The following is a 16093-nucleotide window of genomic DNA, read 5'->3' as shown; positions in this document are numbered from 1 at the left end:
AAGACAGGGATGCCCTCTCTCTCCACTTCTCTTCAACATAGTTCTCGAAACACTGGCCAGAGCAATTAGACAGATGAAAGAAATTAAAGGCATAAAAATAGGAAAAGAAGAACTTAAATTATCACTATTTGCAGATGATATGATTCTATACCTAGCAGACCCAAAAGGGTCTACAAAGAAACTATTAGAGCTAATAAATGAATTCAGCAAAGTGGCAGGATTTAAAATCAACACGCATAAATCAAAGGCATTCCTGTATATCAGCGGCAAATCCTCTGAAATGGAAATGAGGACAACCACTCCATTCAAAATATCTTCAAAAAAAATAAAATACTTGGGAATCAACCTAACAAAAGAGGTGAAAGACTTATACAATGAAAACTACAGAACCCTAAAGAGAGAAATAGAAGAAGATCTTAGAAGATGGAAAAATATACCCTGTTCATGGATAGGCAGAACTAACATCATCAAAATGGCGATATTACCAAAAGTTCTCTATAGGTTTAATGCAATGCCAATCAAAATCCCAACGGCATTTCTTGTAGAAATAGAGAAAGCAATCATGAAATTCATATGGAAAAATAAAAGACCCAGAATAGCAAAAACAATGCTAAGCAAGAAGTGTGAATCAGGCGGTATAGGGATACCAGACTTCAAACTATACTACAGAGCAATAGTAACAAAAACAGCATGGTACTGGTACCAAAACAGGCGGGTGGACCAATGGTACAGAACAGAGGACACAGAAACCAATCCACAAAACTACAACTATTTTATATTTGATAAAGGGGCCAAAAGCATGCAATGGAGGAAGGATAGCATCTTCAACAAATGGTGCTGGGAAAACTGGAAATCCATATGCAACAAAATGAAACTGAATCCCTTTCTCTCGCCATGCACAAAAGTGAATTCAAAATGGATCAAGGAGCTTGATATCAAATCAGAGACGTGCCGTCTGATAGAAGAAAAAGTTGGCTACGATCTACATACTGTGGGGTCGGGCTCCAAATTCCTCAATAGGACACCCATAGCACAAAAGTTAATAACTAGAATCAACAAATGGGACTTACTCAAACTAAAAAGTTTTTTCTCAGCAAAAGAAACAATAAGAGAGGTAAATAGGTAGCCTACACCCTGGGAACAAATCTTTACTCCTCACACTTCAGATAGAGCCCTAATATCCAGAGTATACAAAGAACTCAAAAAATTAGACAATAAGAGAACAAACAACCCAATCAACAAATGGGCCAAGGACCTGAACAGACACTTCTCAGAGGAGGACATACAGTCAATCAACAAGTACATGAAAAAATGCTCAACATCTCTAGCTGTCAGAGAAATGCAAATCAAAACCACCCTAAGATACCATCTCACTCCAGTAAGATTGGCAGCCATTAGGAAGTCAAACAACAACAAGTGCTGGCGAGGATGTGGGGAAAAGGGTACACTTGTACATTGCTGGTGGGACTGCAGATTGGTGCAGCCAATTTGGAAAGCAGTATGGAGATTTCTTGGAAAGCTGGGAATGGAGCCACCATTTGACCCAGCTATTCCCCTTCTTGGTCTATTCCCTAAAGACCTAAAAAGAGCATGCTACAGGGACACTGCTACATCAATGTTCATAGCAGCACAGTTCACAATAGCAAGACTGTGGAACCAACCTAGATGCCCTTCAATAGATGAATGGATAAAAAAAATGTGGCATTTATACACAATGGAGTATTACTCTGCATTAAAAAATGACAAAATCATAGAATTTACAGGGAAATGGATGGCATTAGGGCAGATTATGCTAAGTGAAGCTAGCCAATCCCTAAAAAACAAATGCCAAATGTCTTCTTTGATATAAGGAAAGTAACTAAGAACAGAGTAGGGATGAAGAGCAGGGGAAGAAGATTAACATTTAACAGGGATGAGAGGTGGGAGGGAAAGGGAGAGAGAAGGGAAATTGCACGGTAATGGAAGGAGACCCTCAGGGTTATACAGTGGAGGGGGTAGAGAGAGAGGAGGGGAGGGGAGGGGAGAGGTGGGGAGGGGGGAGGGTGGAGGATGGGAAAGGCAGCGGAGCACAACAGACACTAGTATGGCAATATGTAAATCAATGGATGTGTAACTGATGTGATTCTGCAGTCTGTGTATGGGGTGAAGGTGGGAGTTCATAACCCACTTGAATCAAAGTGTGGAATATGATATGTCAAGAAATTTGTAATGTTTTGAACAACCCACAATAAAAAATTAAAAAAAAAAAATAAAAAAAGAAAAAAAGAAAAAAAAAAAAAAGAATCAATGAGGACTTTTTTTCGGGCTGGGGATGTGGCTCAAGCGGTAGCGCGCTCGCCTGGCATGCGTGCGGCCCGGGTTCAATCCTCAGCACCACATACAAACAAAGATGTTGTGTCCGCCGAAAACAAAAATAAATAAATAAATATTTAAAAAAAAAAAAGAATCAATGAGGACTTTTAATTGAACATTTCTGTAAATATTATAAATAACTTCTAATAAAAAAATAAAATTTAAAGCATACATCATCATCCTCATACAAAATTTAAATTATGTTTGTCCTGCATTCTTTACTATTCATCATGGGTATACTCACTAACTCTGCCCTATCATGATGAGAAAAGTCAATCTATCATCTCCTCCCATGTTTCCTGGATGACATAATGTAAAATAAGTTCACGATACAAAACACAAAGAAGGATTTCACATTTTGACAAAAGCCAGGAGATGACTATTATAGACCTGCAGTAAAACTTGTAACCTAGGTTCACTCTACATAAAACAAATAGGAGAAAGCATATGTATGCAACAAAGGAAAAAAAACAGGTCAAGTGGTCATGTACTCCTACAACTCAATTAAAAAAAAAACATACAAAATTTAAAAATTGACAAAAGTGTTAAAGATAATTCTCCAAAGAAAACATACAAATGGCCAATAAATACATGAAAAGATGCTCAACATCATTAATCATTATGGACATGCATATAAAAACCACACTGAAACACCATTTCATGGGTTGGGGTTGTAGCTCAGTCCTAGCACATGTGAGGCACTGGATTCGATCCTTGGCACCACAAAAAAAATAAATAAATGGTTAAACAGTAAATTTTTTCATGTATGTTTCACAACTTAAAAAAAGAGGAGGATTAATAAATAGTGTCAGTTATAGTTAGAGGAATCCATAGTTACCACTCAGACTATAAAAATAACAGTTCTCTGTACCTACATGGTACCTAAATCAACCTGTATTTTCTTTTTTACTTCAGCAATCATGCTGTTTTAGAATTCCCATGTCCCCGTGATGAAGAAGGTTGGAAAAGAGTTAAAGGGGTTTATCCAAAGTCAAGAGCTTTAAAGAGGTTTATCATAGTACTCATTTAAAATAAAATAACCCTGGGCTGGTCTTCAGCAGAATACTCTTTCCCCAGAATTATCATGAATTGGAATTGGACTGGGGTAAACCAACCAAAAAGAACATGAAAAAACAAGTGTAACTAGCTCAAGGACAGTAACTAGAAAAACTTTTAACTCAACTTTCTTGACAGTTTCAATAACCTGAACAAACACTTCAAACTACCTAACACAAGCCAATTTTTCTTAATTCAGTCATCATAATGGATTAAAAACAATTTAAAAGTGGGGAGCAACAGACACAGAGGCACTCATCTGTAGTTCCAGTGACATGGGAGGCTGAAGCAGGAGGATCACAAGTTCAAGGCCAGCTTTGGTAAAAATTAAAAAATAAAAAGGACTAGGGATGTAGCTCAGTAGGAAGAGTGCCCTAAGTTCAATTCCCTGCATTTTAAAGCGGGGGAAAAAAAGAGCTAGGAAGGAATCTATAGGAAGGATTTGAGTGGGGAAACATGAACAGAGAAGTAAACTCCCTTATAAAAGTGGGAGAGAGAACAAGCATGTTTGATATGTCCATAAAAGACAGGGCATATATCAAAATCTTTAAAATGACTTAAAGGTTAAACTTCTCTCAAATTTACCACAAAATTTACAATAATCACATTTCTTAATAATAAAATCTCATTTCTCCCTAAGTGACATAGAAGGTAAACTAAACCTTTAGAAATTTTAATTATTAACATACCTGCTTAATATAAGAAATAGTAGCTTCCCGAGGTACCTCCAACTGGATATAAATCCCAGTGGGCAAAAGAAAATCCACAGGTATGGAGCCATCAGATGCTATCTGTGAGTCCACTGCCCAGATGTCAAGAACGTCTGCCATAGCAGGAGGCATTATGAAACTGAAGCACATTCATAACCATGGGGCCCTAGAAATCAGAAAATAAAACACAGCAAAAACAGTGATTAGCCAAATTTTATATTAAAATATGACAAACGAGGAGCATACCAATTATCCCCGGTACTTGGAAGGCCAAGGCACGACGATCCAAAGTTCAAAACTAGCCCAGGCAACTCAGACCCTGTCTCAGAATAAAAAATAAAAAGGGCTGGGATGTAGCCCAGTGGTAAAGTACTCCTGGGTTCAATACCCAGTACCAAAAAAGTTTATATATGTATACATATATGATAAAGCCCACCAATCCATAATTAGTCTTTGGATTTCAACATAACCAATAACATTAATAGGAAGCTAATTTAAAAATGTGTTACTTTTGAAGCCGGGTGTAGTGGCACATGCCTCTAATCCCAGCAGCTCAGGAGGCTATGACAGGAGGACCAGGAGTTCAAAGCCAGCCTCAAGCAAAAGTGAGCCACTAAGCAACTCAGTGAGACCCTGTCTCTAATTAAAACACAAAATAGGGCTGAGGATATGGCTCAGTAATTGAGTGCCCTGAGTTCAATCCCTGGTAAATAAATAAATAGAAAGAAATGATTAAAATGTGGTTTTTTTAAAAAATATTTTATTAGTTGTTGATTGACCTTTATTTATTTATATGTGGTGCTGAGAATCGAACCCAGTGCCTCCCACATGCTAGGCAAGCGCTCTACCACTGAGCCACAACCCACCCCTAAAATGTGGTTTTTGAAATAAATTATAATTATAAAATATATCACTATACATGTATGTTACATAATAAAAAAATTAAATAAACCAAGATTCAAATCCCATTTATTTAAATCATGAAGGTCATGTCAATTTAGAAATCAACTTTGTTTTTTATTTTTTATTTTTTCAATCATCATGCCTCAGTCTCTCAGGAAGCTGCAGTTTACAGGTATGCCCCAATGCACCTAACAAGTTGACACATTTTTTTAATATATATTTTTTTAGTTGTAGTTGGACATAATACCTTTATTTTATTTATTTATTTTTATGTGGTGTTGAGAATCGAACCCAGCGCCTCGCACATGCTAGGCAAGTGCTCTACCACTGAACCACAACCCCAGCCCTAATTGACACATTTCTGGCCATTCTAACTTTCATGAATAGAAAACACATCAAATACATTTTAAAAAATGAGTTCATAATGATCCAAAAAACAACAACAAACCCAAACTTTTCATTGGTCACTATTGGAGACGGCTAAGACATCACTGACTCATTATTTTAAAAACTGATAAAGAATAAGAAAGTAAATCAAACATATAGCCTGCTAGTACTAACTCTATTTGAGTAAAATTATTACAAACGAGGGTTAAGTTTGTCTTTTTCTTAGTTAGAAAAATAACCATTTTGTAATCTCTAATGATTAATGAATCTAGACAAAAATCATTAATAGATTCTAAAAAACAGTAATATTGAGTGAAAGGATGATAAGAAACTTTCCAATAAATTTATCTTATTGACAACACATGAACCTCTGATTGATCTTAACTAATCACAGAAAATGAGAGCACCGAACACTATGCTTCTTACAAAGTACTGGCAACAAGAAGTACTTACCCATTCCTATACTTTTCTTTGAGAAAACAAAACTGAATCTGGGTCTAATAGAGCCTCTAAAGCTGATCTATATCAGCTGAAATTATATGAAATACAGTAAGAAGTTAAACACTTCAACGAAGTAATCAGCCAAGTGTAAAATGTGGCATGTTCGACAGATCTAAAGATAAAGTTTATCCAGCTAATCAATAACAAGAACAGGGGTTAGGTGGTGGTAGAAGACCTGTTAAAGACTAAAAGAGCATTTAGAAGATAGAGCCACAAGGTGAGGTACTGGGGAATGAAAATGATCAAATTATATTGTCACACTACGTGCCTGTATGTGTAACAATAAACCCTGCTATTACATACAATTAAAATGCACCAATAAAAAGTTTTAAAAGACATGGCCAGACCCAGTGTTCATTTGAACAAGTTAATTATAAAAAACTATCTTTGAATAATCTGGAAATTTTAAATATGGATTGACTATAAGCTCCTTGTGGGCTCAGCCCATGCTTTTTAAGTTCTGGTTTCTCATTGCAGTATATGGACAAATCTCTACATATTTAGGAACTCTAAACCAATAAATTTTCATAGCTGAGAACAAAACTACACAAAGTCATCACATGTCGCAATGTCACTAGACCTGGAATCTTTAGGCAAATCACTTCAGAGCAGCCTTTGGAAGTTGTTTTCAGTGGAGGAATTTCTAAACCTTGCATGTAATAGGTATTCAATAAGTATCTGCTGAATCAAAACAGGCTGCATCAAAAAAGATGCTTTCACATATTCAAATACCACCATGCAAAGACAAACACAGAGGAAAGTCAACTCCTGAACAAGTCAGAGCAAGTACTATGACTTAAGAGTTACTAACAAAAGCTGAGATGAAAAACAAAGTTAGCCTTCAAAATAAAGAAGGCTGATGAGGGCTAGGGGGGCTCAGTGTCAGTAGTGGGGCACTTGCCTAACATGGGTGAGGCCCTAGGTTGAATCCCTAGACACCCCACACACACACACACACACAGCTTATGAAACATCAGCCATCTGTCACAAAATGACAATCATATTGACCTACATCTATTCCTTGTTTTTGGCAAGACTCTCTCAACTGAAACCAAATCACTCAAATAATATAAATAATAATACAGGAGCATGAGCTGGCATGATGGCACAGGCCTGTAATCCCAGCAACTTGGAAGGCTGAGGCAGGAGGATCACAAGTTCAAAGCCAGCCTCAGCAATTTAGTGAGACAGTAGCTCAAGATAAAGAGGGTAGGGGATAGGGAATGTAGCTCAATGACAAAGCACCCTTGGGTTCAATTCCCAGTATCAAAACAGAAAAACAATAAATAGAAGAATGAAACTATACAAACACAACCCTGGGATCTAACCCTTACCACACAGCTGGAAACAGTAAAGCATCCTAATGTGCAGAGACCAAAGCAGCCATCTTTTCCAGGCTATGTAGGCATTTTATCACCAATCCCATCAACTTTCTAGACATGAAACTCTAAACTTCTGGGCTATTAGTGGAAAAAGCACTGAGGTGGATTCCAGAATTTTTTGATGACATGGTTATATATAAAAATGAAACCTGAAAATGCATCACAATTGAGCTCCTACTCTTCTTCTTGTCTAAATCAGTCACTTAACACAACATATATGTACAGTCATGCTGAAATACTGGTACTTGCCAGCAATTCCCATATTCGCTACTACCTCCTACCTGAAACACATTATTCTCTCTCCTTACCATGTCCTCACCTCCATGTCTCCTGAGAAACTCTTTTATACTTCTGGATTCCTGAAACCTCCCACTGGTATTTCTCTGTGTGCCTCAAGCATATTAAGCCCTCGATGAATATTTATTTATGGTTAAATGAAACAGTGAATAAAAAATTCTATAGAATTTGCTGGTAGAACAATTATACCAGATACTTAAAATGTGGTTTAAGTAAAATAAAAGTATAGTTTAAATCATGCTCTACAGGAAATATTAAACTATATAGCCTTCAATCTAGTCATTTAGCACCTAGTCTAATGCCATATATAGCCTCCAAAATCGTTATTATGAACGCAGCACAGTGGTACATGCCTGTAATCCAAACGGCTTGGGAAGCTGAGGCAAGAGGATCACAAGTTCAATGTCAGCCTCAGCAACTTGGTGAGGCCCTAAGCAATTTAGCAAGATCCTGTCTCTAAAAAATAAAAAATAGAAAGGTCTGGGGATGGGACTCTAGTGAAGCGCTCCTGGGTTTAATCCATGGTAATAATAATAATAATTATTATTATTTAAAAAGTGACATTATGACTGAGAAATAGAAAGTTCCGTAGTCCTTTTTCAGAATACAGCATTTAGCCTTAATTGGCATATAAGATCCAACTGTAGCCATTTTAATTATTGCCCTTCCCTTTGCACATCCTAATTTGAAAATTAGCTAGATTGTAACCCCATGCTCCTCCTATCAAAGCAGGGGCAGTACTGCATTAGGGATAAAAGCTGGCGGATTGCCTACCCAGGTGCACTTACTTACTGGATGTTCTTTGATACCATGCCCTTCGGCAGAATTAAAGTTTGTCTTGTCAACACATTTCCAAGCATGTATTTAAGTCCTTGCAGTACTCCAATATCTCCAACATTATGTAAAATGTTTTTACCAATACACAAATGAAATGCCATATATATCTACATCTAGAACTTCTTAAGAAGTTTGAAATGACTTAACTCAGATATTTAAATCAATTCACACAGTTTTACCAAAATCAATCTATACCTTGAGTATGTACATTTTTCTATAAAAGAATAAAGTAGGAAAATATTAACAGAGTTCTGATTGCATCACCATTACTACAGATCAGGCTTTGCCTGCTATCAGCATGTTTAAAACCTATAATCTCCTTACCCGTTATGAGAAACATGATACAGGTCTCACCTATAACTTAAATATGAAACCCTCACTATATTGCGATTCCGCAATGTTACAGGCATTGCCAAAAATGATGTATTTTTAACTGATGTTCCACTATAGAACTGCTTGCTTTCATGTTATGGCATTCTCCATCAAATTTAGACAATGGGGAACTCCCACATCAGGATAGCTATTATTTTTAATATATTAAAGAATAAATTACTCATTTCAGAATTAATTAAGCTAAATATTTATGTTTTATGCTCTTTTCAAAATGCTGTATTTCACTACAAAAAAAAATCTTAAAATTTTTAAAATGGTAAAACGCATTGTAAAGTCTAAGTATTTTTCTTGTTACATCTTTTTCTTCCCTTCTTTTTTTTTTTCCTTTCCCCTTTCCGGGTGCTAGGGATCCAACCTAGGGTCTCATGCGTACTATGAAAGCTGAGCTGTACTCACAGCCTCATGTGACATATTAAAGCACATCATAAAGGCAAGTTCTATCCTTTAGCTTTACAGTTGCCTGTGCTTACCAGGAAAAAAATCCTTCCTCACAACACATTTCTACTTGAAAATCAAGACAATCAAAGGGGTTCTTATATGTTTCTGGCTGGGTTGTCTTTGGCTAATTAAGGGGTATATAAGAAGCTCTAAGTCAAGAAAACTTAGTTCTTTTTTTTCTTCCTTTTTAAAAAATATGTATTTTTAGTTGTTGATGGACCTTTATTTTACTTATTTATTTGTATGTGGTGCTAAGAATCGAACCCAGTACCTCACACACATGCTAAGCAAGCGCTCCACCACTGAGCTACAATCCCAGCCCAAGAAAACTTAGTTCTCTAACAGATTTGAGAAAACTAGCTCTTACTTTTCAAATTTTAGGGTTAATATATGTATTGATGGAGCCAGGTGCCACTGGTGCATGCCTGTAATCCCAGTGGCTCAGGAGGATCATGAGTTCAAAGCCAGCCTCAGCAACTCAGCAAGGCCCTGAGCAACTCAGCAAGACCCTGAGCAACTTAGCAAGACCCTATCTCTAAATAAAATTTTAAAAGGGCTGGAATGTGGTTCAGTTGTCAAGCGTCCCTGGATTCAATCCCTGGTTCAAAAAAAAAAAAAAAAAAAATGTATTGATAGGATGGTCAAACTAAAACCAGAGGATGTCTTGCAGCATGTATGACCTTTCAGGGTAGGTTATTGATGGAGGGGCCAAACTCACAAAATGTGGTATGCTATAATAAAAATAACATGCCCTGTGTCAAACCTAAAACTGTGATGCAGTTATTAAATTAATGAGGTAACTGACCAAGGGGTAACAAATCTTATTTTATCAAATGATGAAATCACCCAAAATAGCTGGAAATACCAGCAGATTGGTAGTGTTAAATCTACAGTTTTCTGAAGAAAAAAAAAACAACAAATCTTGTTCTGTAGAGATATATTAGAAAACAAAATTATTGCTACTAAGTTAAAAATAAAATATAGTGTTTCTTATTTCTCTCAGTCACCATTATTTATAAGGGGGCACCACATATACACAAGAGTCCAGCCTTTGAGTTTCAGGTTGGTCAGTGTTTTAGGAGTCAAACACATTTCCCATTTTAAAGATAAGAAAACAAAAACCCAGAGAGATTAAGTAAATGATCCAGGAAGACAAAGAGACAATGGACACAGCCAGGACCAAAGTCCCTCTCCTACCCCCACAAAGAAATTATCATATAGCATATTTTCCCTCATTTTCGGTCTTTTTCTTTCTTTCCCCTCTCCCCTAATCCTCTCACTCTCTTTAGGAAATATACTTCACAGAATCATCTATCTTTACAAGATATTCACTTTTCTATCATTCTTTTGTTTAAGCATGAAAGCAAAAGATCAAAGGCTAAGAACAAGCAGTTTTAAAAACTATGACAATGACTGTTCAAGGAAGTTATCAGAGGGCATAAGAACTTCAGCAGTGACAAATGGTTCAACTAAATCCTTAAAAGTGTAATTATGACCCAAATTCAACCAAAAGCTACTTTGGAAAATCACAGATGAAATTTTTTTTAAAAAGACCAAAATAATAATTCTTAAAAATTAGGAATGAGGGTATTTATCCCACGTGTCTTATCTACAACATCATATAATTAGAAGAAAGGTAACTATTTATAAAAAATAAAAAAAAAAAAGAAAGAAAGAAATCTTAGCCTAGAAGGAGTCATGATTAGAATGAGCACTTCATTTGCTACTGCAACTCTAAGTTTCATTCAGAGGCAACTCAAGTGATGGGATGTGTCTGGGTCTCAATTCCCACTCCCTACATGCTCATGACAACAAATGAGCCTTAATTATAGAAAAACTGAACAGTGTAAAACTTCATTTTTAAGAAAATATAATTTTGTCTGAATTACTGTAATTCTAGATAAGATATATCTCTAAGTAATTCGACAAGTTATTGAAGAATAGCTAAAATAGTATATGCCCTATCATTTAAAGTAAAACAAAATTTAAAATTTATCCTCTCATATTGAAGACAGTTCTCTAAATTGTTTTCAGAAAACATCTGCAAATAGGCAATTGAGCCTTCCAAACTTTTATACTTGCTAACCCAGTAGTAATCCCAGCTCTGTAATGTATCTATTTAAAGCCTAAAGTAGAGAAAAAAGTTCATGTATAAATCAAAATATATAAATATTTAAAAATTCCAAGTAACCCAACTGTTCAAACACAAAGCAATAATTCACAAACTGATACATCCACTTTATGGTTTGGTATTTAGTCATTTAAACTGAAGTTTATCAAGTGTGTGATGTTAATAAATGGTATGGAAGTAGTAAAATAGAAACCAGTATTCATAGTATAATTAGAATTGTGCTTACAGTGAAAAACAAACCACAAGCACAATCTAATGGGTAGAAATTAAGGTTGGAAGGAAAGGTGAATATAGTTCACCTTTAATGAGGGCATACAGCTTACACATTCTTTTTGGATACCAAGGAGGAGCTCAGTTTAGAGCCTTGACTCTTTTGGGGGGAGGAGGGGTACTGGGGATTGAACTCAGGGTCACTCGACCACTGAGCTACATCCCCAGCCACATTTTATATTTTATTTAGATACAGGATCTCACTGAGTTGCTTAACACCTAACTTTTACTGAGGCTGGCTTTGAACTCGTGATCCTCTGCCTCAGCCTCCCGAGCCACTGGAATTACAGGCGGGTGCCACTATGCCTGGCCTTGACTCATTTTTGATTAGTATTGTTTTGCAGTGCTGGGGACCTCAGGTATGCTGGACAAGCACTCTATCACTGAGCTACATCTCCAGCCCTGATTATTTATTCTTAACATGTTTGTGTTCATTAGTGTTTCTTAAACTGCAGATCTACAATCTTAATTTTCAATGTAACTATAAATAAGATATTTATTTATACTTAGCATATCTCTATAAACAAATTTTTAAATTACAAGCCAAGCTTCTTTCTTTCTTTCGGTACTGGGGATTGAACACAGAGGTGCTTAACCACTAAGGTACATCCCCAGACCTTTTTATTTTTCTTTTGATATAGGGTCTCACTAAATTGCTTAGGGTCTAAATTGCTGAAGCCGGCCTTGAACTTAAAACCACCCTGTCACAGCCTCCCCAGTACCTGGAATTACAAACATGGGCCTCCATAAATAGCCATACCAGGTTTATTTCAATATTCATAAATGCACAACAATTTTTTAAAATCATAACACATGTAATTACTATACCAAAAAGACTTCTGTGACTACTCTAGGCACAGACAAAACTAGCTCTTATCTCACTTAAGGAATTCCTCTCTATTCTAAAAATATTATCCTAATAAGTTATTTATAATGCACAAACAGCCGGAGTCCACAATAAAAAAAAAAACTTCCTAGGGGCTAGGGCTGGGGCTCAGCAGTAGAGCACTAGCCTAGCATGTGCAAGACGCTGGGTTCAATCCTCAGCACCACATAAAAATAAATAAAATAAAGGTACTGTGTCCAACTACAACTAAAAAAATATTTTTTAAAAAAACTTCCTATAGAGGAATACATATACCTAATAAATGGTACAAATTTAAATAAGAAATACTTTAGTACACACCTGTAATCCCAGCAACTCAGGAGGCTGAGGCAGGAGGATCACAAGTATATGTTTGAGTTTTTATTCTACGATTAATTCTTTTTAATGTGGCATAAGGTTCATCAACACTGGACCAGATACACAAAGATTTTATTTATTGAAACACTAAGAATTTCAAAAAAGAAACACTAAGAGTTTCTTTTGGTAGTATGGTGTCATATACATGTTTTGTGTAGGTATTTGTTAAACTGCTTGGACTGTATGACCTTGAATAAACTCTTTAATCTCTCTGGGCTTCAGTTTCCTAATTTATGAAAAAATAGTTAATATTTACCTTGAGGAGTTATTGTGAGGATTAAATAAAATAGCACATACAGAAAAGCACTTGACATTTAAAAAGCACTCAAAAAAGAGGACTAATTAAATTACTTGAGGACTATTTTAATAAGACTTGTCTTTTTCCAATGAAAGAACAGTCAAACCTCAATTCACAGCATATGATCATAAGCCCCCACTGCTGGGTGGGAAAGGAATTAAAGCAGTGTTTCTCAAAAGGTGGTCTCCACAAACCTATCAGATGGTTTGATCATATGCACTTCCCCAAATTACAAATCTCCACAGAAATCCCACAAAACAGTTCTGTGCTAGCAGAACTGTGTTATTTCTCTTGAGTAAAACTCAGGTGTAGGATGCTGTTAAGTCTTAGCAAGGGTATTTTTACTTCATTTCTGTTATAGTATACTTTTGTTAAATATTTATTTTTATTGTTACTATTGCTTCACATTATTTATTATTTAAAAACCGTTGAAAGAGGATACCAAACTTAGAAACGCATAATTCAAAATTATATCCCTCATGGCAAAAACAATTTACACAACTGTGGTATAAAGGTTTTAAAACCCAAAATAATGTTCGTGACAAAGCAGAATGGCTACTGCAAAACCCCTTCATCAAATTACAATAGGCAAAAGATTGGCATGGTGTCACATGCCTTTTATCACAGCAACTTGGGAAGCCAAGGCATGAGTATCACAAGTTCAAGGCAAGCCTCAGCAACTTAAGAAGGCCCTAAGCAACTTGTTAAGACTTGTCTCAAAATAAAAAAACAAATAAAAAAGGGTTGGGAATATAGCTCAGTGGTTAAGTGCCCCGGGGTTCAATCCTTAGTTAAAAAAAAAAAAAATTACACCAGGTGGCCTTGTATAATATAAATGGTATGTGATACAGCCATTACACTCACTTATGTATATATTATAAAAATTTTGCTTTATCAGGATGTCTATCATATAGTACCAATCTGAGGGAAAAGTGATCAACGATTTTTTATTCTATTTATGCATGAAAAGCCATGCAACAAAGAAATTTTTTCATGTAGTTAGTCTGTAAACCACAACACAGAATCAAAAGCAGAAGCAGTATGTACTGCTCATGGAATCCAAGTTGCCAACACACACTGTCAGCCTGTACTTGTCATAAATAAAATCAACTGTGATCTAAGTACAGATATCAACAATTGACTGTCATTACAGGAGTATTCATATCATTTAAATCCATAATAATTTCATCACAAATGACCTTCTTTAATTAGAGTTAGGACATTATATTTTATTAATATATAGGTAGATTACATGTATCTATAAATTTCATTCAATAAAGTAAACAAGAATTGCAAAACTTGTTACTAAAAATCATTTAGATCCTGTAAGGTTTAAAAACCACTAGAATATCATAGTAAATATATTATTTTAATTTTTTAAAAAGAACCACAGTATAGACTTCTTTAGGGTTACTTATGTGTATTGTCAAGCATTCTCAAAAGGCACCTTTGTAAAGATTGTACCATTGCCTTTGTAAAGATTATATTCTCACTACAGTACTAACAGGACAATATTAGAGCTTCTTAATTACCTAAAGGCAAAAAGTTATTGTTTATAAAATCAAACTTTTTACATATTTACTAGAATTTATATTTTTATTTAAATGAACTATTACTGTGATTCATTACCAATTTTGGAGTATCTGTGTTTTATTCGGCTGCGGGGGGAGGGGGGGGTGTTCTTATCTTTCTTCTTCATTTTGTGGTACTGGGGACCGTACCCAGGTTTTTCTATTAAGCTACAGCCCCAGCCCTTTTTTATTTTGAAACAGGGTCTTGCTAAGTTGTGCAGGATAGTGTCTAATTTATGATCCCCCTATAGCTTCCCAAATTCCTGGGACAACAAGTGTGTACTGCCATGCTCAGCCTTTTTTCTTGTCTGTCTCTCTTTCTCTAATGGTAGCAATGGAACTAAGGACCTCACACATGTTAGACAAGCATACTACCACTGAGCTGCACCTGCACCTCTAGCCCCTAATTTTTCTTTTCTTTCTTTCTTTTTTTTTTTTTTTGGGGGGGGTACTGAGGGATTGAATTCAGGGGCACCACGAAGCCACATCCCCAGCCCATGTCCCCAGTCCTTTTTTATATTTTATTAGAGACAAGGTGTCATTGAGCTGCTTAGCGCCTCGCCATTGCTGAACCTGGCTTTGAACACATGATCCTCCTGTCTCAGCCTCCGGAGCTGCTGGATAGTGTTTTTCATTTCTTATTGAAAGGTATCTTTCTCTATTGAGGATCTTATATGGTGAAGATTTAGGCCTCTCCAAAATTACTAATAGTCAAGGTTAACCCAAGAGAAGGCTGAAGGCCTGAGATTTCTCCTTTGAAGATCTTTCTCTTTGAGGATCTCAAAATCTAATTTATCTACAATGAAATTCCTAGATCATTTTCATTCTGGATTACATCTTGAAGATCACCCATCTTGAAGAGCAGAAGATTTTTATTAGTCATCTATGCTTTGGGACTGGTTTAGAAAAACATAAATCTCAAAATTCTCAGAAACATCAGAACATAGGATGTTCTATAACCCAGACTTTTTTACCGTAATTTTTTTGTTGTTGTTTATTCCACTGATAATCACTAATGAATGAATAAAAGGGTTTCAAACAAACCATACAAATTTGCTTATGTAAAAGGCATAAAAGAATTTTAAATAATTCTCACCTTCCCAACAACTTTTAAAAAATTGTTAGATAAAAGTATAGAGAGATGCTGGGCACTGTGACACACGTTTATAATCCCAGCGGCTCGGGAGGCTGAGACAAGTGGGATCTCATATGAGTTTAAAGCCAGCCTCAACAAAAGCGAGGTGCTGAGCAACTCAAGGAGACCCTGTCACTAAAAAAAAAAATACAAAATAGAGCTGGGGATGTGGCTCAGTGGTCAACTGCC

The 16093-nt window shown here is 35.9% G+C and overlaps 1 protein-coding gene and 1 non-coding gene across 3 annotated transcripts in view; one reads left to right on the top strand and one right to left on the bottom strand.

The window, feature by feature from the left end:
- The window catches only part of Pik3cb (phosphatidylinositol-4,5-bisphosphate 3-kinase catalytic subunit beta), a 140087-nt gene that overhangs the window by 90575 nt on the left and 33419 nt on the right, over positions 1 to 16093 (bottom strand). For both annotated transcript variants that reach the window (XM_046431708.2, XM_046431709.2), the window contains one exon: positions 4098 to 4284. In XM_046431708.2, the coding sequence (XP_046287664.1) occupies positions 4098 to 4268 (171 nt within the window). In that variant the 5' untranslated portion in view covers positions 4269 to 4284. The remainder of the gene's footprint in view (positions 1 to 4097; positions 4285 to 16093) is intronic.
- Positions 10088 to 10159, top strand: LOC124084639 (small nucleolar RNA SNORD65). The gene has a single exon (XR_006849176.1). It is a non-coding gene; the product is annotated as a small nucleolar RNA SNORD65 (small nucleolar RNA).

This window comes from Marmota monax, unplaced genomic scaffold, assembly GCF_021218885.2.
Source record: "Marmota monax isolate L192 unplaced genomic scaffold, Marmota_monax_Labrador192_F-V1.1 WCK01_AAM20220418_F8-fsc00022, whole genome shotgun sequence".
NCBI lineage: Eukaryota > Metazoa > Chordata > Mammalia > Rodentia > Sciuridae > Marmota > Marmota monax.
Note: the sequence above shows the minus strand (reverse complement) of the source record. Positions and strands in the feature narration are given on the sequence as shown.